The sequence below is a fragment of the Dromaius novaehollandiae genome, chromosome 18, assembly GCF_036370855.1.
Source record: "Dromaius novaehollandiae isolate bDroNov1 chromosome 18, bDroNov1.hap1, whole genome shotgun sequence".
Taxonomy (NCBI): domain Eukaryota; kingdom Metazoa; phylum Chordata; class Aves; order Casuariiformes; family Dromaiidae; genus Dromaius; species Dromaius novaehollandiae.
Window position 1 is genome coordinate 15,826,145 of NC_088115.1, and position 26,019 is coordinate 15,852,163.

A 26,019-nucleotide genomic window follows, 5' to 3' on the forward strand; every position below is an offset into this window, starting at 1 on the left:
CCTTGCAAGGTCGTATCTCAAAAGGTTTTAAACATGTTATCAGAAAGAACAAACAAAAATTTGAAAAGAGATTTCAGTAGATTAAAACTAAATCTCTTTTTACGCTTCTAAAAACAGGCCCTTAGAAATCAATGTAACCACATAGCTAATGTTATTCAATCTTTTAAAAGAGCGTAACCACCAATGTAAAATCTTAGCATTACTGCTCATCACAGCCTGCAAAGCTGCCGATTAACAGGAATTGTGCGAGAGACCCTGATCAATTCAACCCCTTCGAATGATTCTCCGGCCTTTCCGAACCAGCCCAACCTGCTGTTTCTGCTTCATCTCCGTGAGAAACGAAGCAGACGACTTCCCCGCTCGACACAGCCGGGGAGCGAGTGATGGGGATGAGAACCACGCTGTTCCCAGCCGCCAGCAGAGCAGCTACGCGTTCCTCGCTGGACTTGGGGAAGTGTAATTCAGGAACGATTCGTCATAGAGCTAACTCGCTGCATCGGCAAAATAGATAACTGCATTAAATAGGCATTCCAATAATTTTAGGATTCAAAAAAAGACTCAAAGGATTGGTAAAAGGACGAGTGCCCCTGAAGATGTGCAGAGAAACTGAAGGGGGAAAAACGCCATTACAGTCGTGGTGAAAATAAAGGTTGCTGGTGATAGAGAGGAAGAGGAGTGACTGACTGTTTCAATATGCCAAAGGGAACTAGGAGGGCGGGCAGTGTGTAGATATGCTTTCTGAACTAATATTACACTTTAGCACACAAACAGGAGATAAATTAGGGAGCAGCGGGGGACAAGGCTGGGTGGCAACGCAGTCCAGACGTGATTTATGAAAGCCAACTCAAGAGGTCGCTACCCTTCCTCCCTCCTTGGGGAGACTGCTGTTTGCAAAGCGCTTTGCAAATTTGTTTTCGCTACGTTAGCTGCAGAAGGAGCTGGGCAATCCCTCAGCATTGCTCCTTCCCCCTTCCCGACTGCTCTCCCCAGAAACCACCCCCCCCCCGCAGCATGACGACGTTATGATGCATCCGCTGGGTGATAATCACTGAAATAATTCAGCGTTTCAGCTTCAGCACGCTACACTACTAGGAAAACATGTTAATAAGACGCGTTTCTTATACTGTGTTGTCCTAACTGGTCTGTAGGCAAAGCTGGCTGACGGAGCACCTGCACGAGGACAGGGGACACCGCTCTCCGCGCGCCCCGCGGAGTCGGACGTTATCGCACGCTCGCGCCCGAGGTTTATACACGGTCCTGTTGCGTCAAAACTCACATACGTTATAAAGCCAACTGAACTTGCAGCTTGCTTCTGCGAAGCCCAGCTGCTTTTTATTTGTAAACTCCTGCCATCACTTACTGCTAGAAGCCTCAGCTGCCTCGACTCTCACCGTTGCCGCATGCGACGCCGCGGGGCTGCTGGGGATCGCGCCGCGTCGCAGCGTGCAGCACAAACATCTCCTGCAGAAACTGAGCTCTGTAGCGCTGGTAACACGGAGAATTTCACCTCTCCCGAAAGGGCAATAAAACCCAGCCGCCCCACGCGACACCCCACCTCTCCGGAGGTGCTCCACCACCACCCGGCAAGGGGCGGCGACGCCAGAGACGCCGCAGAGGAGCCCGAACGGCGAGGCGCTGCCGCGGCAGGACTCTGCTCTCCCGGCGCTTCCCCCAGTGCCGTGGCTCCAAAAGGCAAAAGCCTCCCAGAGCGCGGTGCTCTGCTGTGAAGCAGTCTCAGCGAAGAAAGCGGTCACGTCACCGGTTTCCAACTGTGCGAGCATGGGGAAGGAGATACGCAGGTTCAAAGGTTGAGAAGAACATCTTTGGTCCCATGCATCTCCCATGTGTGATCTGGAATAAAGGTATTTCAAACCCTCTCCTTAGTTGGAAGATCGACTCAACTAAAAAAGGGGCAAGACAAGAAAGTGCTTTTGTTTTTCTAAACCACGCAAAGCAATGGAGCATCCCATCGGAAACGGTCTGGGAAGAAAACAGGCCAACGGTGCCTGCCTCTCCGTCTGCACCGATCCAGCCGCTCAGCGAGGCACCCGAGCCGCTGGCGGCACGCGGGCATCCCGGGAAAACACAGAGCATCCGGAGTACACAAAAACTACAAACGAAAAGACATTTCTCCTCCACCAGTCTACAATAAAAATTAAACAAGGAAAGAGCTGCCCTGAACGCCAACATTAGCTCTCTCCCCCCTTGATAGAATTGTTCATAAATTTGTCGTTATATTTTAGTTTCAATTTTACCGAGCCTTTCAGCAAAAAGTCCCCGCTCACATGTCCCCCCTGCAAACTCCATCTCTCCCCCCTCTTCGGCCCAACACCAATTTCATTACAGTAAGTCCATAATAAACTTTTAATAATTTAACGTGAATTCATCCAGCTGCCTCTACTTGGTTTCCCCGAGGTGCTGCAAAGTTTGGACTTCCAAGCAAAGCGCAGAAGGCCGAGTTCCAGCTTTGCCCAAGGACTGGTTTATTGTGCAAATCCTGGAAACATGCTGTAACAGAAGCCCATAGTAACACTTCAGCAGCATAAATGAAATGCGGTTACAGAGATGTGCCCTGGTCTTTCTTCACCCACAGGTACTACGTTAGCTGGAAGATCATGAAGGCAGATTTCCCTATATTCAACCTAAATTTTCTTGGCTGAGTCAGTGTCTGATGCTTTTAATTCTTATATCACTTTTTTTTTTTTTTTTTTTTTACAGAGTATTATTGATGTCTTTTACCATTCTCACTTTTTTGAGGAATAGTTTGTACTATATTGCACTACACAAAATATTAGTGAAAAATCATACTTACTGAGACTGCCGTGCTGAGAAGCAGCTAAAGGAAACTTGAAGCCATGTGTAGTTTAGGGGCACTGGCACCAGTGTATCTGCCTGCATGTTGTATTTCTGCATTAACTGCATTAAATATTTCAGCCTGTATCAAGTATTTTGAACAAGGTTTTCATGTTTGTTTTTTCTGCAGCTACAACTCAGCAACATGCCCTGTTTGATTGAATTTTCAGATTTCAGCCTGAACTCTCGTGCTTCAACAGTGACACTGTGAACTCCCTAAGCCTGCTTTAGGGGAGACACCTGCGTAGCTGCTCAGACACAGCTATTAAAAAAAAGTGTGTATATATACATACACACACACACACACACACACACACACACACACTTAGTGCTATGAATCTTTGGTCCTACTATGAAATTGTTCTTTTACCAGTGCAGTACCCCCCACTCCAGCCACAACCTGAAGCACACGCTTTGCTAATTATGTCCTAGATTTCTCCCCATCAAAATAGATGCTAAGGCTACATATAGGCAAAAATAAATAAATAAATCTGGTTAAATCAGCAGTGTAATCTAATCCTTCAGATGTCAAACTCCTCCAAATACCCTTTCGAACAATCACTTTTTTTTCCTGCTGAGATGCTAAGATTTGTCTGGGTAGCAAATGAGAGTCATTTCTTTGAGGAATCAGCGAGCAGACTTGCATCCACTTTGCAACGCTCCCACAATGTTCAAAGGCTCCAGAGCCTCTCTCACCTGTAATTGGGTTGCTATATTATGCTTTTCTTCTCAGCTAGAATTTCAAGCTTATTTTATTTGCAGTATGTCATGACTTCCTTTCAACTAGGATTTCATGCTTGGTGCGTACACTATTGCAATAGCTCTATTATGGACAAATCATAGTTCTTTCACGGCATAACTAAGATACTTGGGTTTTAATATATGACCTATGTTAGGAAATATTTCTAAATACGTTATTGGGTCTTTTCAAAGCCCATGAATATAACTTGCTGCCAGCAGCAGTAATGTATAAGCCATAATCCATCACAACAGAGATCAAGGTGCTGACAGAGCATCAGGCCTCCTATTCTTACTCCACAACAGACGAAACGACTCTCAAAGTTGAATAGCACAGCCAGTCGATCAATTTATATTAATATTAATACTTGTATTATAGTAGCATCTACAGCAGCCAGGCACCTACAGTTCCAGGCACCACGGAGACACAAACCAGCCGGTGCCCTGAAGGGTTCACGCTGCAGCAGCAAAACGGAGGCAGCGAGAGACAGGGAGGGAGGAAGCGACGGAGCCGAGCCGGCGGAGCGGGATCGACTCCCCCGCGCACGGTGCCCTCGGCGGTGAAACATAAGGATGGATAACCCGTGGATCAAAACTTCCCTCAAAAAACAAGCCTTGCCTCCTGCCCAATTGTTCAGGTAAAAAGGATAATTAACAGAGCGAGGAACAGCAGTCTTCCAAATGAATCGAGTAGAATGACAATTTAATTGGTCAAAATTAAAAAATTTATGTTCAAAATGACTAAAACAGAACAGATGCTCACATCTCTGGCGAGCTCAATGCTCCTATTACAGCTCTTCAAGACCCTCAAATGATGTGACATTTAAGTGTGATTTAGGGAAAATTATCAAAAAGCACAAAGATAAGCAAAAAAAAAAAAGAGCAAATGGTTCATATTTAACTTCTAAAAAGGGGCAGCCATAATCATTCAGGAGACAAAGCGATGCTGAAGTCAAGTGGAAAAAGCCATTTCCCAGCACGCGCTCCTCCCTCCGGCACGCTCGTGCTGAGCGGGGTGCCGCCACGAGACTCTGCCGACCGCCTCCGGGTCCTGCGCCGGCAGCGTAACCTCGGCAGGACCAACAGCTCCGTCCTCCAGCCGCAGAAAGCGAAGGGAAAGGAGGAACATCGCGCTCGGGCTTTTGGGACTGTCTGTGTCACCGTCGGGCACGTGAGAATCACAAGAGGCAGGAGACACTTTCTGCTTGTTCCCCCGACTGACAGCGAGATGTTTCCAGTAGCAGAGACAGAGCTGCAGGGCTGGTGCAGAGCAACACGACTGCAAACCCACTGCTGCTGCGAGGAGGAGGAGGAGGAGGAGGAGCAGGGCTGAGCACGCAAAGCTCGGAAGAGATGGGGCGTATGTTACTACCATCAGGGAAACACTGATGTTTACTTATGCCTCCTCTGCAAAAGAGGGCACAAAAATATACTAGAGATCTTAATGAAAGATCACGGAGGAAGGGAAAAAAACCAGAAGATCCTACTGACTGAGCTCCAAAGTCATGGCTCTCTTTGTAGTTTGCCCGCACCTTCTGCAGTCCCCCGAACACTGCGAATACACAGCAGAGACGCCTGACTTCATCGCTAACGTATATGTGGTATTTCATATATCCCAGTGCAATGATGATTCCACCGCTGCTCTTAGCTAATGAAGCACAGGACAGGCTAAGTGCATTTAAGATCCACATTAGAGAGATGTATGTTTTAAAAAAACAGCAATAAATTCAGGGAAAACGTACAATACTGGTTTGCTTCTTCAGTCAGCCTTCTAGCAGGACACGAATCACGTTTGCACGCAGATCCCACTTCCACGCAGGAGCCTGGCTGCGGATCTGCAGGAGGGCTGGCGTCTCCGGCAGCGAGACACGGCAGTGCTGTGCTAACCCTGAGAGCGGGAGGGCAGGACCGGGAGGGCAGATCAGCATCCAGAGCATAAAGGAAGAGGTGAATATACGCAGCTATGCACTGGGGAGGCTAAACATCACACCAGCGCTTAGGCCGCAAGCAACAAAATAAACCCTGAATCAGGAACGCATCCCCGCCGCATACACGATCGTGGTTACGTGAGAGCAGTGACACGTGGGAGGCACTAACACAAAGTGCCCAAACTAACAAAAAAGCAAAAAGGCCAGGAGAGGGGAGGAAGATGAAGGGGGGGAAGTGGAAGTCCTTTAAAGTTTGAAATCAGATCCTTGAGGAGCACTGACTGAGTTGGTATTTACATTCATTACGCATTTAGATATTGTAGCAGAGCCTTGGAGGTTCTCACCTGCCTCTTGTAGATCAAATCATTGCTGATGACACAGCAGGCAGGAGTCACCCCCCAAAACTCCCATTCTGCCATGAGGAATCTCTGGGAAGCTCTCAGCAAAACCAGCCAGCACAGACCTGCTCTGTCAGCCACAGTCTCCACTGCTCGGCAGGGCAGATCCCGATCCAGAGGTGATCATCACGTCACTGCAGAGGTCCAGCTCTCACCCACGCTCAGTGGGCCAACTCCCCCCACCTTCCAGTCACATTATCTAGTTCATCTAATTAATAAAATGGGTTTGGAGGTTTCAGATCTGGGAATCATTAAAAAAATTCCTGAATGAAGGTGCCAGATAAGTACAGATAATTATTTTTAGAAAATATTTAAGTGGGCTCTAAATTAGTTTCTAAATCTGTCCTTCCGAAAAGTTCATAATAATGAACTGAGCAATCTCTGACGAAAGTGGAATTTTCCTCCCCTTTCCTAGATTTGCTTCAAACTGCACATTTTTTGGAGGATACCAAAAGAGTCTGTCAAGGGATTCTCTGCTTGTTTACTCTCTGCTTTGCTAGTGTTTGCGATTCATGAGAAAGAAAACCCTGAACGTGCGACTTTTCTTAAGGAATCTCTTCTTTGGGTGAATCCTCAAAAGCAGCAACAGCGATATACACCATTACCCTGTGGTGCAGTCTGAAGGGCTGTACAAATGTATTTTCAGCACTGTTTTATGGAAGGAAAACTACATCACAAGCAAAGAAAAGAAAGACTTTCTAGAATCCATCATGTTACCAAGCAGGTCAGTGAGATACAGGAATAGCATCCAGGTCCTTCTGCGTTTCAGTCCTGTGGTTCAGCCAGTACACGGCACCACCAACTCTAAATCAAATTATATTCCCATATGAACCCAGAAATATAGGCTTTTAATATGCTGGCAATAAGCATGAATTATATTCCCATAAGGAACCAGAAATATAGGCTTTAACATGCTGGCAATAAGCAAGCTATAAGTAACCCAAGAAATTCACTGTCCAATTTCAAAATTCCTGCAAAAGCATGCTCCATTTTCCTGCAGCCATATTTGCAGTTCTTCAGTGCTGCTCAAGCTCTGCCCTGTCCAGCTACATCATCATCTGAAAGACATGAGAACTCTCTTATTCTCATTTTTTCTATTCTTTTCTTGTACAAATGTCCCAGTTCCTCATGCTGCACAATGATAAGACAACTCATCATATTCACAAATGACTGACACAATTTTCCTCAAAAGTTGTTATTTCGAAGCACCAAAGAACATTGCTTGTCATGCACAAACACACAGCACATTTAGCTAGGCTGGACGTGATCCACCTTCCGGCTGCCTGATTTCCTAACAGTTTCATCAGAAATCTCTCTTATTGCCTCCGTACTTTTCAATAATTAAAACAACTTCTTTTTACCAGTAAATGTCTCCTCCTTGACCCCTTGCACCTCCAAATGCTACTGGGGCACTCTCTTAGCTTCTCTCTGTTTCTAAGAAAAACTGTGTGATATTATTTGACCTTACTGATGCTGCTATCAGTTTTACACTGATCACCATCACTTCAAGCCTCCTCTAGATTTATACTCCTCCACAATTTTATGGAGGAAACTTTTCAAAAGGATTTTGAAAATACAGGCAAATTAAGCCAAACCTAGCTACCTTTACCTATCATTTTATTAGCCTTTCAGTAAGTTAGACAGCTATCGTTTTCTCTGACAGGAACTACATTAGCTTGGCTGTATCAGGTTGTACTTCTATTCTTAATCATCCTGGTTCAAAAATCAAAACAAGGATTTTTATTATTACTACTATTATTCACAGGGCATTTCTTTGATAGTCAAACCTGCACTTAGGAGGTTTTCTATAACAACTGTAACCACCTCCATTTCCATTAGACATCGAAAAAGAAACAGCGACAGCAGATGAACTCTGCTGCAAAACATTTCTTTTACTTCTATTATGCAAGTTCAGAATTTCTCCCTTGGCCCCCAGCCATCTCAGCTCTCCCCTTTACAACCACAGGTGATTAGCTTTACTTTGTGTAAATAAAGGTAGCAGGGGCACTATTTCCTTTCTGTTTGGACTAAAAGATTATCTAGCTGAACTGAAACTTCTGCATTATGTTATAATTATATATACATACAGAAGAAATACATTTGGAGATGGGTATTAAGCTGCCACATGCTCTTCCATTCTTGATTCACTGCCTTAATCACTAAAGTGCTGTGCAGATTCGGTACCAATCCTGCGTGACTGCAGCTGCTGAAATCTCCTTAAGGCCTCGGCGCACGGCCCGCGCGGGGACTTACCACATCGCGTGCATGTAGGTGGGAGGCAGGCGCGGGCTGCTGACGGGCGTGCAGTTGTAGGATCTCATGATTCTTTCTGCCAAGAGAAAGTTACGGAATAAACTGGCCACGAGCAGGTCCTGCCGGAAGAGCTTCTGGAAAAGATCTGCCAAGAGAGTTCATGGATTACTACATGCGTATCCGTGTAGCTTTAGTACCTTAGGTAAATGATATGCAAAAATCATTTAAACAATAAAAACCATCTTCCTCAGTTACTGATTTATTCCAGTAACAAGAATTCTACAACACTTTTGCTGAGATACGATACCACAACTATCAAAAGGACTTCTGCCCTCCAAGTTCCCTTGGTACATAACAGTTACTCTCCATTTTGCATTAAAAGAATTAAATACTTTCTACCTCAGGTTTTCCCTTTTCTGGGTAGAAGTTCCTCTTCTGGAGTTTCACTTAAACTCACATTCCCTAAGTTTTTGGAAATTTTGGGAGAAAAGGACCTGTGTGTACTGTTCAATCAAGGATGACACATCTGCTAACTGGCAATTTGATGGGCTCATGAAAAGGCAAAATGAATCCTAAAAGATACCAGACATGCTCTCTTCTATAGAGGCAAAAAAGTACTTATGCTTTTGTACTGAGCACGAGCAAGAGCTCAGCTGGAAAACTCCATACCGACTTGCCCACCCATGCTCCAGAATAATGACCTCGGCACAGAACAGGGGTGGAGGAATAGTATGGAGTTAATCAGGGGAAAGACAGACTGTCTCACCAGCAAAGGGAAAAAGAACTTTATTTGTGTGCCTCACAATGGCTAGAAGAAAATAAGATTCCTTTCTACAAATACATCAAGAAAGAAAATCATTCAAGCTACGGCAATTGTGCTGGCACTGGAAAAAAACGCTTTCTAGTTTCTAATTACCAAGTTGCTGAAATTATTCTGCTAGAGAGTGAGTGCAAAAAATGTAACTAGTCTTAACACCAAGTCTGATCTGTTCTTTTGGTATCAGGCTTTATTTTTCTCCTTTTTTCAATGTCTCTTTTATCCCACTCCTTTATCCTTCTGCTCTGAATAAGCAATGCTCACTTTTGGTGCAAGCTTGATCCTCCTGCCAAAGTCTTACCTCTAGGCAAGACGTTCCACGCGATGGTGTCTGTGATAGCTGTGAAGATCCAGTTCAGCTCTCCTAGAGGAGTTCTCCTGTCATTCAGTCTTCCAGGAATCCTGCAAGTGGGGAAAAAAACAAGTAGGTTTCCTGTTTAAAAAAGGGTTTTTTTGGAGACACCCCCTGTACATGCACGTGTGAGCCTGAACCAAGGGTCACAGAGGACAATATTCCAGAGCAAAGATATGTGTCTTGATGTACCAGACAGCAGTGGATGGAGAGACAATTTTGCCTTGTATTGCTGAGACTGATACTGGAATACTGTGCCTAGTATTCATGTTTTGATACTCATTTAAATCATTCAAAAATGGAGCATAAAGAATACAGAAGGTGCAGAAAAAGCTACAAAAACGATAGCAAATAAATGCCATACAGTGAGAAGTCTAAGGAGGTCGTTCTATCCATCCTGCCACAGAGTAACGTGAACACTGTGGATAAACACCCACAAGAGGGAAAAATCCTGCTGCTAACAAATACTTTACACGAGCGGAGAAAGAGAGAAGAGCATTTAGCCATGAAAAGAAGGGGAAGTGATTGACTCCTGATCTTTCAGACAGGAATGAGTTATCTGGCTTCATTTGGGGATAACCAGGTGAAATTCTGTGGCCCAAGATAGGCAGAAGGCCAGAGCAGATAGTGTAACGGTCCCCTCTGGGCTTCACTTTTATTATTTTAAGCATTCACACAGCAGAGGCAACCGCCTGGAGACGTGTGCTTGGGGAAGGTGGAGCCACAGACCTCCTCGGCAGTAGCCAAATGATGCATTCAAACCAAGAGGTTTATGCTGTGCTCCACAGAGATACAGATTTTAATCTGAAAGCTTTTTCTATGAGCCAAATCGGGCTGCTCACTTGTCAGTTTGAACTGATGAACCATGTAACAGCACTATTTAGAGGTGTTTCACATCTGAAGGGCGAAAAGGCAAGAGTCTGGTTTGCCACACATGAAAATCTTGCTTTTCTAGACTGAAAACATTGCTCATCAATAAACTCCCCTATTGCAAGGCCGCTCAAACTTATCTCATCAAGGAGCTGAGCAAAGCTCTTATGCTGTACTTATTAATCCTTAATAAAACAGGGGATCTACAGAAGCCACAGGACCAACATACAATCTGTCTTCTATGATTCAAGAGACCAAACCACAAAGTCTACTGTGGCTCAAAATCAAAATACACGTGGCGCTATGCAAAGAAAAAGTGTGTAAACTGTTCTTGAACGTCTCTCATCTTCTGACTCTGCCCTGACCAACTTTCTCAAGCACTCTTTCTAATGCTAATTTGCTTCTCATAAAACAAGCAAACAAGATACGTCAAGACCGACAGACTCAGCTCTGGGTCAGATTCTCAAATGCACAGACGTAATCAGGCACTCTCCAGCATAGCTTTTTTTTCCCTTTGAGAAAGCATCAGAGATATGATGAGCAAATTTCAAAACCATGCATCCAACCCAGTAAGGCACCCTGAGGATTTAACCCAATGCACCCCCAGCTTCCCTTCCAGTGCAAGTTTTCAAACAATATAAGCGCCAAGACAAAATTCTACGAACCAAGTGATTTCTCTCCTGCAACCTGCTCTTCTGATAAGTACGACGGCATTATTTCCCAGACAGGTTTGCAGCTCCTCTCTACAACCACAGTTTCTAAAACAGCTAGAAAACAGCATCATCTGAAAAGATCCTGCCTGTCTTGCTATCAGAGGAAAAACACACATCTCCGAAACAGCGTTTGCTAAGCGACGCCCCAGAGCAAGCAGCGGGAACACGAGGCCACGCAACCGCTCTTGTGCGGATTTCACACAAACATCTGTATTACAGAACAACCTCTGCAGCAAAATAATGGCGTTTCCAGGCAGAACGTCCTTAGTTAGACCCGAAGCGCTCCTTGCTGACATTGCTTAGCAAGCCAAACCCTGAGCTGGTGCCATTTGATGGCCACTTCCAAGCCAGTTCTCGGTGGGAACAGAAACAGGGAGCTGCACAGCAGCACTTTGCACCAGGTGGGAGCCATGGAGCAGTCCCCCATGCTGGCCATCCATTTCTGGCCACGCAGCCACATAAATGGGCAGCTGCAAAGCTCCAGAAAGCACTTTTTGCCAAGAAGAGTGTTGCTGTCGCCCTGGTGTCACCTCCCAGGTCTTTCACAACGCTCGGACAATCACCGGAGCATCTTTGACAGCGAGGACAAAGCAGACTTCATTTGTAAAAACTATTTTTGCGGGAGGGGAGGGGAGGGGAGGGGAGGGGAAGGAAGAAAGGGCAGGCTGTCTCAGCTGTTAGCCGCAATTTAACATCTCTGGACTCTCAATTGCTTCTTCCATCAACGTCCTGACAGACGCCTTTACAAAGGCCTAAATCACTGCGGTCTGCTGTGAAAAGTGAGGACTGCAAAATGCCAGGGTCACTAAAGAGCTCGTGCGAGTGCAACCGTCAACATCCTTGTCAGAAATCTAGCAAAATCCTATGAATGACTAATTGCAGTGGAAACGTTTACTTCAGAGGATGCCAGCTTTTCCCTTCGGATGGGCCGTAGCATTCCCTCTGCTTTTGGGCACATATAACATTCAGGTACGCGACACAACACAGACTTCAGACAAGAGGATGCTTTGGCATTGATGTACGCCTGTGAGCATTCACAATAATTTTAGTTTTGGCAAAAAAATCTTAGGTATATTTCACTTTTCACTGATCCAGGAGAGAGCGTACACCATGGAAGAGGGCAAACGGGAACGCCCCGCGAGGCACCACGCAGGCCGGGAAAGCTCTCGCGTCATCGCAGAACAACGCGCACGATGCAGACGTGCCGGGATGGGGCTCCCGAAGCCTTGACAAACTACTCGAGAAAGACAAAACTTCTGAAGTTCTTAAATTATTTATTCAAGAGTGCTATAAGGCTTTGCACACTAGTTTTCAATCCTGTTATCTTTCTGTATGAAGATATGGAAGAAGTGCTGCCATGAAAGTCATCCTATTGCGTACGATCTCTACTTCGTACATACAACACACTCTACACACGCCGGAGACTGGCACCTTGCGACAATGGCGATAAAACTAAGTATGCCATTTCAATGAAACCAGAGGTATTACAGAACAGAAACCTTTCACATCAACATCTTCAAAAGCAAAATTTTCCCTCAAGTACTGATGAGCCATATAGCACAGAGAGGTAGTGTGGCAAAGCATCTCTATTATGCCACTGACTACTAGTACTTACTAAAACACTTATATTCTGAAACACGCTCTAATCCCTTCTACTGATTCTTCTAGAAGAAAATAAAGGGGTTGAAAACAGCTTAAACTGGGTCCAAAGGCAAACTAAGAATTAGTTTTCCCACTATAAATAAAATAATAAAGAATTAGGCTGCAGTGGTTCAGAATTTAGGCTAGTATATGGCTGATTAATAAAGACCCCTTAATTCTGCGCAGCTGCGGGGAGCACGGTCCTGCCACCAGCCGAGCTGTCATTCCCCCGCCGCGGCAGCCGGGCACTTGCCCAGAAGGTGACAGTACGTGTCCTTGTCTAGTCCAGCTGAAAAGAACGGATTATTCTTTTTTTTTTTTTTTTTTTTTTTTAATTAAATGCCTTTCTCTGTGTAGTTATGTGTCTTGCCAAGCTCTGTCAAGCCTAACTATGAGCAGCTGTACTACTATTTCCTCAAAGCGGGTAGGCAGGATATTTTAGAAGGTAATATTGCCTCTGGATGAAAATACAATTTAAAAGACAGATTAGTGTCCGGCTTGATGTGCTAACACAGCAACAACAGCAATTTTGTTTATTTAAACAAAAGTAAAGTCAGTAGGATTGTTACCATATTTGGATAGTTTTGGTCCTTCCGACTTTTTCAAACAATACGTAATTTCCAGTGCCCTTCCACACAACAGACCCATTCTCCTGGGGGTGATGCACTCGCCCCAAGAAGTGAGCAGAGACCTGCTGTTCGCGTTAACCTTTCCAGGGCAGAGAGAGAAGAGCAGCGCTCGCTGAACCCGGAGCAGGCGGCCAGCGAGACCTCTCTGGGCATTTCCCCCATCTGCCCCAAAACACGACAGCCGACCCGCTCCTCGTGCCACATCAGCCCAGGGCTGGCTACCTTAAGGGAGATCCCTCCAGCCGTAATATGTAGTACTTTGGCACATGAAAATTTACTAAAAGCAACCTGAACAGCTGATATTTGCACCTGGTTAGCAGAGTTTTGACAGGGATCACTTGGAGGAAACATCCTTGTACCAGCCAGCTCTCGGCTTGGTCTCCTTCCCGTTCCCTGCTGTAAAGGTAAACGATTAGTTGAGGCTCTGAGGGCTCACACTGAAGGTGTTGGCTGTATTACGGCGCGATTTCTGTGTTTTCTCCAATTACTTTCTGTTGTGTGATATCTTGGGATTTTATCTACTTCGTGTCTAAATTGGCTCCTACTGAATCATTACTCATCAATAATCAATAGATGCTAAAACATTAATAATTTCCAGTCCACGGCATTCCATAATAGCTAAAATGGAAACAAGACTAATTTTAGTCTCAAACTTGGTATTTTTAGTGGTTTTTCTAGATGGATTTTGTGCGGGTGACTGACAGCCTGGAGCCGGGTGCTCTGCTCTCCGAGCCGGATTTCACCCACGCGGCTCCTGCCTCCGTGACTCGGGGCTGACGCGCAGAGCGGCTCCTCCGAAACGGTCCCCGACAGCAAGGCGCTGCCACCCAGCCCAGCTGCGAAAGGCAATTTCGGTACCGTACTTTCATGGCCATTTGAAAAGACCGACTTCTAAACGGCCTCGTGCAAAAGCAGGAGCAGCTCACAGCTCACCAGGATTTTTGCTTAGAGATTTTCTTCCCTCTGCCAGGTGCCCAATGGACTATCTTGGAGGAAAGAAATCCCAGGAAAGAAATCCCAGGAAAGCAATACACCACTCTCAGTCATTGAGAATGTGGCTTCTGGAGACAGGGCCCAACGCAGCAATGTGAATTAAAGCATTCTGCTGCACCGCTGGCTCTTGGTACCCAGCCTCGTTTTCCCATCCCTACACCAAGTTATGCCGTTCTTTAGGATTTTTTTTCCAGATTTTTTTTTTTTTAAAGGCAGAACAAAGCCACAGTTCAGTTCACTGAGCACCCACACAACAGGTGCCAGGATGGCTCGTCACTGAGCAGAGAAGAACCACCGCAGCAGCAGGAACACCCGACAGCGTCAACGGCACTGCAGGCTTCGGCTTATGAAGCAGCAGCCAGAGCTTCCTAAATTCCTAGCACCATACCAGCACGCTTTTCCATCCTTTTTTCCTTACGTTTTACTGCCTGGCTCCAGCAAAGATCTTTATTTCCAAACTAGGGATTATTTTGGCGACATCTCAAAAAATTTGTAACATAAATACACATAAGGATCCGCAACATGTTTATTCATCAGGATGCTGGTTTAGCCTAGATAATCAGAAATCTGGGCCCTTCAGAGAAGGTGCAGACTAATTTAGTCTCAAACTCTGCAGTCTAATTAGAATATAAACTCTTCCCACAGTTTTAAAGATAACTGCATCATAAATTACAACATCAACATAGGCAAGCCAGGAAGTATTCTGGGCTTGTCTTGGTACTGTGATAAAAAACATGTGTTTTCTATAATTGATATATGTAGCAGACTATGATGAGGAGGTTTAAATATTTGATATACACAGGAACCTTCTTCCAGCACCATCTCCGTGCAGAGAGCCTTTAAAAACTGTGCGCGCTGTGGAATCATCAACAAGAACCAAGCACGCAGAAGGAAAAAGGACATTTTTGCAGACAGAAATGCCTGTGCAAGCGACCGGCAGCCGCTGAAGGCCTGCTGGCGAGGGGAGGCCCAGCCTAAGAGGGGCTCTGGGTCCTGCGCTGCTGCAAGAGAGGAACCGCGGGGGTCAGGGAGAGCGGGTGGAGCAGGGGACCTGACGCGCAGGGCAGTGCCGCCTCTCCCAGCACGGCTCAGCTATGAAGAGGCTGCAAATAAGACAGACTCTGGGTACAACCCCGAGCATCTGATTTCTGCCGCGGCAAAGAGGATCTGTCGGTGTCTGCACTGTAAGCACCGACCCATCGGTCCCGTTCTGAGCGATCCTGTTCAGGCCCCAGGACTCCTGGGGACACGCTGCGCGCGGTTTTGTGGCCAGGGCGAAGGACCAAGAGGCCAGGCAGGGCCTTTCCATTTTGATTACTGCACCATTTTTCTGTCTGACTTCTTCAGAGTCCAACCCTCGGGGCTCCAACCTGTGCAGAAACATGACTGCACAACACTTCCCTCGAAAGCCAAAAAGCAAAAGTTTTTATCTTGCCTGTTGCAAATATTCCCGTTCAGCTCTGCCTGCTAATCCCCCCCTGCAGCACGGAGGCCTCCGGGGTACCCGACGTGCAGCGACGGCTCCCGTACGCTAAGGAGAAGAGCAGAACGTGCCCTGCGCAGCTGAGAAGTCACAAACGCCCTTATGAGGATGCATTAATTACAATTAACATAATATAGCCATTGTCCCTGAACACGTTTATCCAGTGGCCTGAGGGAGTCTCAGTTTAAACTTCCAAATTTAAACAACAATCGGGATACTGCACACCTTGGTCATTAAATAGCCTTTAACTTCAGAAGCGTCCAATTCCCTCACACCAAAGAAAGCCCCACACCAGGAGCAGCCCTTAGGGTATCGAGGCAAAGCAAGTCCAGGCTTTGTGCACATTTCCTCGCTGTTTCTCACCTCCTCAAAAAAAGGATGCAGAACTTCCCGCGCGGCACGGGCAGGACGGGCTGCTCATGCGGAGCTTGTCCAGGGCTGGCACATCACGGAAAACAGCGCCCACGCTTCCCAGCGCTCGGGTGGGCAGGGTCCCTCCTTCCCACAACGATCAGAAATCAAGACAGATTTATACAGAGACATCAACATGTCACCAGCTACTCGGGCACTACAAGCAGCCAGCATTTGCTGCTTCATAACCCATGCACTAAAAATGAGGCACGTCTGCATCTTCTCCCATTTGATCATTTGGATCATACAGCTTAGGAGAAAGCGGCAAGCAGTACAAACTTGTGCCCTACATGGACTGTACAGCCTCAAAAGCCCCACGAAACACCTCTGAAGCACCCAGCAACCAAGGAAAGAGCCTGGATGAGTTAAACGGTGACAATCGAAACCAAACCTGAAAACTCAACGCAGCCCTCAAGACAGGAGACACATTTAGAATGAGAAACAGTTCTGAAGAAAGAAACAGATTAATTTTCCTAGCTATTTGCACACATTTCTTTTGGATTTTTTTTCCCTGCACTTTTTTTCCTCCCACATACAGTGAGGTGAAACCTTCTCTATTTCTTTAAATAAGCTCCCTAAAATGTTCTCAAAAACAAGCCCTCGCTGTGGGCTACGCTGGGCCCACAACGGAAACAGCCTTGTCTAGATCCTCCTTAGGAAGCACGGGGACATGAGCCTCGAATAACCAGACACTGAACCAGGGCAAGAAACTACGAAGCTTAAGAAATAAGTAAATCTATACTTAGGCATCTGCTTGTCCCTACTGCCAGTCCTGCCTCTGCTCTTTCAATCAAAAACTGAAAAATGATTTTTCCTTTTGATAAGACTAGTGCCTCTGAAATAAACTTTTACAAGAATCCTAGCTTAGCTCCCCCATCTCAGGTGGGATACGATAGCCAAACATTCACATGTAAAATTAGCGTGACTCAATACGTAAAAGCTGCTGATGAGCCTGACTATTCTAAAATACAAATCATGGGAGAGTTAAGGGCATTTAGAAGCATCTTTAACCTCATCTCAGTGTAAAATGGGCAAATTACTCAAGGTGGAATGATTTACTAAAGCAACAACTGAACCAAAGATATTAGTTGATGCGATCTTGCCCTCATCGCCTCTGCTGTAACAGGTAATTTGCTGCTGGCAGCGCGAACAGTGAATGATTGCTGCACTTCACTACGCCACGTAGAGGCTTGTTAGAAAACCAAGAAAGGACCGTAAAATAATTCTATTATAAATACACACTTCTTACGCAGATCCCAGCTCTCCTAAGCCTTTCCAGGATGCCCTTCAATTCTACAGTTTCATCTTCTTAGACAAAACAAGATAATTGGGCTCTGGACATCGTGCCAGAAGCGGGGACCCATGGCCTGTTCTAATTAATCTTGAAAACAGTGTTTCTAAAGTCAAAACTTCTCAGAAATCAAATGATCTTTAATTAATCACTCCGAGACGGTGTGTGTGTGTACAGTGATCCCTGAACAGGGCATTCAAAAACAACCCGTAAGGGGCACAGATCTCCTGCATCTAACGGCTGCAAGCAACTGCTGCGCCCGTCTAAGAACGAAGGAAACCGAGCAGACGCCAATGGACGATTATTTGATTATTTTTGCAGCAGCCTAGCTCATTTGCATAAACTGAGGAAGATTTATAAGAACAGTCATCTTTGTTCATCAGCTTGCCTCAGCTGCCTAAGAACCAGTAATTATGGTCAAATATTGTTTGGATAAAAGGATTATAACATGTATCAACAGTATTAAGTCTGAAAAACAACACTGTCAGAGAGAAAGAATAGCACAACAGCGTAGCGATGAAGTGAAAAACCAGTATTTTTGTTGAGTGTTTTTCTGTCTGTTTGCTGTTTCTGTTGACGTGGGGTGCATGGCTCACAGGAGAGGAGCAGAGCAGCTGCTGGAGATGCTCAGACGCAACGGGGAAGGGCTCCTTGCTGCACTCTAGTTTCACCCCACCACCACCACCGTATACGCTGCTACTCCAGCCCCACATTCCCGGCACGCTGCGCACCAGGACGCGCCGGGCACGTTGCCCTCCAGCCCGTGCGATGCGCTCGTCTGGGCCCATCTTCAGCGGAGCCCCGTACCTCAAGATCTGACGCAGACGAGGGCCAGAGCACATCATCTGCTCGTGCAGAAGAGCCCGAAGGAACGGCTGTGAGCACATCTGCAGCAACTGCCCTTGGTCAAAACTCTCCCCCAAAGCAGCCGCGTTTGTGGCTCAGCGGTGCCGGACGGCGGGACACAGCCACAGCCCCCGGCTGCAGCTGCCAGCTCCCAACGAGAGCGCGAGGCGCGAGACCTCCGCGACTTAACTGCCGAGCCGAACGCGGCTCTCGGGCAGCAGCGATGCCCCACTGACCAGGGCAGCGGCACCGCTCCCGAGCGGCTCCTCTCTTCTGCAGTCGCTGCTTATTTGGTCAACATACAGTAGGAAAATAAATGACAAATACTATAGTCAGAGACTCTGGGAAAAGCTCTCCAAAGAAATTTCCTCTCAGACAAGCAAAAGAAATACGGAACATAACCAGGAAATTCAGAGCAATGGAGGGGGAAAAAAATCGTAAAATTTGGCTTACTTCTCTATTAAATCCAATGTGACTCCTGGCACCAGTCTGACACTCTTCTGCATACAAAACCTGTGGAGAAGAGAATAAAAATAAGTCATTCTAATTAAATATTTAATGATACGGCTTTGTGGAAAGAATATGGAAGAAGGTTTCTTTATTACAGTGTTTTTGCTTATAAAATGGAATTTGGATAAAAAAGCCTTGCCACAGCATAATAAGAATCAAACAATGCCTTCAATATTTGTCACGCTCATGATTATGCAGCGATTTCCATCATCAGGCGTCAAAACTGTGGTATTGCAGCTGTCATAGTGACAAGTCTTCCAACACACAGAGGGGGAAAAAAGGGTTCACAGTCCTCTGGTTCAGTCTCTTGGGAGGAGCAAGGAGCCACGAAAGCTGAACCAGCGCCTGTTTCTGGAATAATGATCAGCGTTGGCTGGGTTTCCCTGAAGAGATTTGGCTCCGCAGGCAGGGGAAGCGAGAAAAAGAAAGAGTGATGTGTCAAGTTCAAACACCTTAGTCATTTAATTAAAAAAAACGCTGACTCCATTTTCTCAGCATTACAGATACCACTACTTCAGAAACGCCAATACTGGGAAATGCAAAGTCCTCTTGGAACTGCCACTCGCCGTGCCTAGAAAATCCCAAGAGCAGTTAATCCCCAGCAACCGGGGAGGGAGAACCGGGCTGCAGCCCGGCGCCCTGGGGCTTCCTCCCTCCTCCAGGGCTCTCGGGGACATGCTTCAGGGGAAACAGCAGCTCTGGGGCGAAAAAGCAGCAAATTCAAGTTAGGAAATGAGCTCCTCATCACTATGTTCCCAGTATTTCAGGAATCCACTCTCCCTTGCTTAGTGAAGAATTCGCCTGTCAGCAAGATGTAAGTTCATATCAAACCCCTACGCTTCACTTTGTGCTAGAGCAGAAAGCCCTGCGGATGGAGGGCAAACTCGTAAAAGCAGCCCGATACCAGCCGGCTCGCAAACTCCAACCCAGGATCCAGCAACATCCATCTCCCTTTTGTGTCTCTCCAGAGCCATGATATCCACATCCAAACGGATCTTCCCCAGGTAATGCAGGGAACAATTACTTTTATTTTTTATTTTATTTTTTTAATCATCAAGAGGTGCACAGCCCACTGTTGAAGGCTTGAGGACCCTCTGTTTTCTCTGCTGTATCCCCTGCTTGCAGGACATTGATCACTGCCAAGGACGGAGATGGGCTCTGAAAAGCTACATGGTCTCCAGGCTCCTTTTCCAAAGTGTGGCTTTCCATCTTTAAGAAAAGTCTTAAAACTATCTAGGAACACTACAGTGTTTATACAACCTGCTAAAACATAACAATCTTATAACTCTGCTTTATAGAACTGCGCAGGGAAACACTGTCCTCAGCAGAAACCGCAGGCAGGTTTCAGCAAGGCAGAATCAAGTTGCTGGGATCGGACCGGAGCCTCCCCGCAGACGAAGGGGGCCAAAAGACTTTCCAACTCCACTGGTCAGTGCCACTATCTTATGGCATATCTGAAAGGATCGTAATGCAGCAGCACGACTTTGGGCCATCACATACCTGTCTTCTATAAAGAAGAGTACCACCTGTCACCCCTCCATACAACACTCCGTATTCACTTTGGAAGCCTCTTCCAAGTTATTTTTTGACCTAACCGCACTTAGCCATATTTTGCAGGCTCACAGACTAACAGGACAGAGCTGCAAACGGTTGCAAGACAAAAGGTGAAGAAAGGAAAGGATGAGCTTCCCGACACTGTTCACGGCACGGCTAGTCACTTCTGGGCTGCCCGTCAGGAGGCCAAAAATTGGTGAGCAAGCTCTTGCCTGGCGACAGAGTACATTTGCCACAGGGCAAACAAATACATCACCCTCCTTTTTGCGAGGATTTCTTGTAAGCATAAGGCTTTTGATTACAGCTTGTTGCATCAGAAGCGGAGAGCTTCCCCCATGCACGCAGATGTGCAGGACACGAACAGGAAAAACGTCGCTGTGCCAAGCACTTCGGGCAATTTCTAGAAAAGTAAAATAAGCACACCTTTGAGGGCCAACTATAAGCAGATATATTCCCATACTAAATACATCATGCATCTGTCATTTAGGACTTCCTTAGGGAGCTGCGAGTACCACGTTGCAGGGAAGATGTAAATAAGCTGAGACTTCAGTTCTTTCATTCGAGCACTTGGGTCCAAAAAGACGACAAAATAAAACCAGGTTGCACCTGATCAGTGAGAAAGCGCCCTTCCTGCAGCAGAGCCCCTCGCCGTAGGTCTGTCTGATATCCGCCGGCACGGGACTGGAACAGCAAACGCTTACGGCTTTTGTACGTACTGGGGCTGTTTCGGTATTTCTTTTAATAAGCTCCCATGATTTCCCTGAAAATTTGGAAGAGGCAGGCTAGTTCACTAAATCCCCATTTAACCAGTACCAGACCATCTGCATTTCTTCTCTAACGACCACCGGTTGCCAAGAACACGAACCCGTAAACAGCTTGATCCTCGCCCAGCACCTACCCCCCTCCTCGCGCCGGGGCTCCCAGCGCGGCGTCTCGGCCGGGCGCCGGCGGCACCACGCACGCAGCAGCCGCGCCGCACACGGGCTGCACGCACACGCACCAGCAAACGCCTGGCACTAGCCAGAAGCAGAAATACGCATGCTTGCACAAATGCCTCTACCTAGTTAACACAGGAGTATTTTGAATATTATAATTCCTTCAATTAAATTTGGATCTTTTGGATGACACAAGATCAAAATTGTAGCTGCTAAAGCCATTAAAAATTCTCTGGTGCTCGGGGGAAAGGCGGAAGGGGCAGCCGCTAGCCCGGCCTCCCGGGAACGCTTCAGTTGGGCAACTACATCTGCGCCTTTACGTTCCCTGAACAGCGAACAGCAGACAGAGCATCACGGCTCGGTCCTGCCACGGCCGCTGGGCCGGTGCTGGCGGCGGACGCGAGGCTGCGGCACTCCCCGGACCCAGCAGCACGTGAGAGCAACGTAAAGAACGTTATTATGCAAGAAAAAAGTCTGTTGTCCTTGAGGGCAGAAGACACTACATGTACATGCACACTCATATTAAAGTGTCTGAAGAACAGTCATTAATGTATTATTTATGTCTGCTAATCCGAGATAACCACTATCTTACTCTGCTGTAACTGATCTGTTTGGTTCACAAAATAGCACGAAACCATACAATCACGGCAGTTTCAGTGTACTGTTAAACAAACACAAATTAATCCTTTGGCCTCATTTTCACTCTCCCATAAAAGCAGACTTCCTTACGTTGTGTGCGACCCTTATTAAAAGTACCTCCTCTCATGTCTTATGTTTCCATTTAATGTTTCCATTTAAACACATGCACGTTTTCTAGATGATCGGACCCAGTAAATTCTCTTGAAAGATAGAAACCATCTCCACAGGCACTGCAGTGAATTACAATAATATCCTGTACTACACATTCACGGAAGGCTAACAAAATAACCCGCCAACCCCCCGCACAAAGAGGGAAAAAAATATTACAGTAGCGCAAAGCGCCTTCCACTTCTTATCAGAAGTGACAACTTTAGCCTCTGCTGAACACACACTAAAGATTTTTCAAGTGTTGATAACTTGGTCAAATTTGGGTGAATTTCAGCAGGAGGAAAAAGAGGTAAATCCCTGAGAGTAGGGAAAGCCATGTGAAATGCCAAGACCTCGCTCCAAAACATGAGGATAACCCATTTTTAACATAGCTAAAGCCAGTATCATTCCAAATCCTGCTCTTCAGAAACTACCGGAAGGTTTCAGCAAAATTCGCCGTAGCGCTCATCGCCTGGGCGAGGGGAAGAGTCGGGGAAACCGAACCGCGAGCGCTGCCGGCAGCGAGCTCCCGGCTGGATGCGCGAGGATGCGCAGAGAGCTCTGCAGTGCAGCTGGGGAGAACGAGACCTGTCTTTGAAAACGAGCTTCTCCCAGACAACGAAGGGGAACCAGGGCGGCCCCCACACGTGCTTTCCCACACTACGTCCGTATTTTCTGCCTGCTTGAAAGCCGATTTACACATACACTGAAACTTCCAGAGGCCTCTGACAAACGCGTTTTTGTATCCCTTCCACACGGAGAAGCCTTTCCTTTGCTCACAGAATTGAGCAGGCCTAAGAGAGAAGCGATCTTATGTGATCCGGGGGTAAAATTAGTGTTTGTTGACCTTTTTGTTTTTACACAGAAAAAATAATTTCAAGAGCCGACCCAGTTCCCGGGGGGAAGTCTGCAGGGAGAGGTGCAGGTTGCTTTGATGTTGGCATTGTTTTGGACGTTTTATAATTAGTTACTAACAATTTTGCATAATACAGAAGGGTGAGTAGGTTTTACATATACCCTGTTGTTTCAAGACTGCCTCTAAAACACACTTGCAGGAAGCAGCCCCCACATTTTTTTTAACCCTTTCCCTCCCCCTTTTTAACTTCTTTGCTCTCTTTTTGCTGCATTGCTGACAGCACAAGGTGGAGCTCCAGCAACTGGCTCTACCTGGAGGGACCGACCGCGGCCGCGTCCTGCAGGCCGGTGCCCGAGCGGCAGCGCTGCCGGGAAAGTCAAGCGAGCCTCCCTGCCGCCGCCCCCCTGCTCGGGGGCACGAGTGGTGCACGGGGACTTCGAAGAGGCAGTCATTTCTGCAAAAAGGAGAAGTCCGACAGAAGGCAAAACACACCAGTTTCCGCAGAAGCGCCTCTGAGGTTAGCAAGGCCGAGAGTTTCTCCGCAGCTTTCCGAAACTGAAGCCGGGACGCACGTAGGGAGCGGGAGGGAATCCCAGCGCCGGCATCCGTCAAACCTCCTCACCCCCTGCAGTGAGACGGATGGAGTAAATCCCAGGGGAAGAGCGCACAATGTCAGGGAATTCAGCAGCCCATAGCAGGCTATGTGCTGAAGACATGGCTTGGCTGAAGACACGTTGCATCAAGAACAGCACCAAGATGGAAAGGGTTTTATTTTGGAGCACAGATAAGAAGATGAATGGAAATACTAAGTCAGATCAAAGGTCCAGCGACCCCATCTCTAATACAGCCAACAACAGCTACCTGAGGAATTACTGTAAGAAGACAGCAAGTATAGAGTGATGTTTCCTGCAGTCTGCAGAGTGACTTTCCCAGTACGTGGCAACGAGCTCCCTAAGAACTTCCTCTGCCACAAACTCCATTCAGATCTTTGGGTTTATTTGTCTTTGATGAACTCTTTCTAAATTAATTTGTACTCTGCAGACAGAAAAGGTTCAGAAAGAGTGTAAAAGAGGACCTCATTCCACAGGAAGGTGAAAATGTCTGTAGCAATCCTGAAAAACTATTAAGCCCTACTAGAGGATCAACGTATTTTAAAATCACTTAAAAAAGAAAAAAAAAAGCTGAAGATAAGTTGTGTTTTCATTACTTGGGTTACTAAAAATGCCATCATTTATTAACACCAAAATCATGAAAATATTCCCCTATGGCAGTTTGTTTATACTATTTCATTTGGATCAAGATAAATTAACGCGTTTCCCATATGTCTATTTAGCACCGAGTTTCATTTCAGGATTCTCCAAGCAGCAGCCCAACGCTGCAATTTACAACGTTCAGCAGAATGTTTGCTCAAAATATTGTACTAACTTTACTGAATTTCAGTGCACAGAATCACTGATTTTAGTCTTCAGTTTTGTAAATCATTCTGTCTTGCCTACTTTGGGATTACTTTGAGCCTTAAAGCAGAAAAGGGAAGCAACGTTCTTGAGCTTTCCTATGCATTCTGCTCCTGCACGTCTCTCAAACTATCCTGCAGAACATCATGACCTCCAAATTCAAACAGACGAATGAGAAAACATTCATCTACAAAAACTACACAAACCTTCTCACTCACAAATGCAACCAAGTCACAGTGAGGATATGCTCTTTCCATGGCTAAAATAATCTTGAAGGCTTTTTGGTCTGGTTTGGAGGTGGAAGGGCAGAAGACAGGGAGAATACATCCATTAAAGAACACTTCTGAACACATTTAATGCCGGAACTCCAAGAGCCCAGAAGTGACGAGGGAAGGCCACACTCACCTGGCAAGAACCGAGTATTTTGTCCTTTGACACCCTCTACCAGGCCACAGGACGCTCTGAAGGCATGTGGGCAAGTGCCCATGATCTTTCTGCTCTTAGTCCCGCCGTAAAGCTTGACAGCACACTGATCCTTTTTCTCTAATTATGAAGAGGAATTTTAAACATTTACTGCTACTTGGTTTTCAAAGTCTTCCCTATCCTGCAGTACAGTTAACAGTATTCCCTGACCTTAATTTTAGCAAAGATGAAGTCACGATTCCTCAAAGTGACGAAAGTTTAGACAGATCTCTGACTCCTTCCCAAAGAGTACCCGTAAGTGGATGGCTCCTTCAGGAAAAGGGGCACATTAAAAACCCACAGGGCAAGAGAAGGCAAAATACTTCTTCCTTGCCAGCCAGTCGTTTCCCTGGCCATAGGACTGAGACAGCAGTGACCCGATGAGGCTGCTTTCCCAAGTTTGCAAGTGCTCAGTCTCAACTACAGCTTGACGAGATAAAAATTAAAGTATGTGTTATTAAAATTATTGCATATGTTAAATTCATATTTAATGTAACATGCTGAAGAGAACAGTTATTTTAAGACATTCCACATTATATGTGCAAATACAAACCAGATTATCAATGTCAACCTAAGTATTTTAACATCTTTCCTTAATATTTTTGAAAGAACACATCAGTTCAAATGCCCTGGCACGTTCCCCCCTCTTCTACTGGTAAAACAGGTGCAAAATAGAAGATCTTAAAGGAAGAAAAGCGCTTCTAGTTGTTCTCCAATAAAATAATCTTAGTTTCTTCCAGATGACTGTCTTAGGCTTGTAAAAGAGGACATAAAACAAAAAGGAAATAAGATCTTTTAGATTCCTATATGAACACAGTCTACTTCAAAGCCAGCAGAAAGGTAAAAAGGCAAAGAAAGAGGCCTCGAAGGCAGAGCCCCTGCGGCACGCAGTCAGTGTGTTGCGTCAAACAGAAGTAGTAGTTGAGGACAGATCAACTAAGAGAAGACTACTTAGGAGAAAAACAGATTATTCACTTCACGGAGTTCTGCAGTTATATAGGAATTTTTAACAAACCATTTTCTCAAAACCAATTTGCTAAAAAGAGAAAAGCAGCTGTAGTATGCAAGAAAGTAATTTCTACAAGAGATTCTAAGGACAAATCACAAGAGCACATTTCAAATCCCCAGACCCTCAAGATAGAATTTAAATCCATTTTTTAAGGAACATTTATAGACTTCTGAGCTGAATTAGATTTATATCTATCATGTCTTTTGTTTATACTCTGTAGTCCAAAGGACTTCTGAC

At 45.9% G+C, this 26,019-nt stretch overlaps 1 protein-coding gene across 2 annotated transcripts in view; it reads right to left on the reverse strand.

Annotated features, from left to right (window-relative positions):
* RPTOR (regulatory associated protein of MTOR complex 1) overlaps positions 1-26,019 on the reverse strand; it is a 162,733-nt gene that overhangs the window by 71,641 nt on the left and 65,073 nt on the right. For both annotated transcript variants that reach the window (XM_026112966.2, XM_026112964.2), the window contains exons 7-9: positions 18,670-18,729; positions 9,289-9,389; positions 8,171-8,315 (exon numbers count right to left, since the gene is read on the reverse strand). In XM_026112966.2, coding sequence (XP_025968751.1) covers positions 8,171-8,315; positions 9,289-9,389; positions 18,670-18,729 — 306 coding nt within the window. The remainder of the gene's footprint in view (positions 1-8,170; positions 8,316-9,288; positions 9,390-18,669; positions 18,730-26,019) is intronic.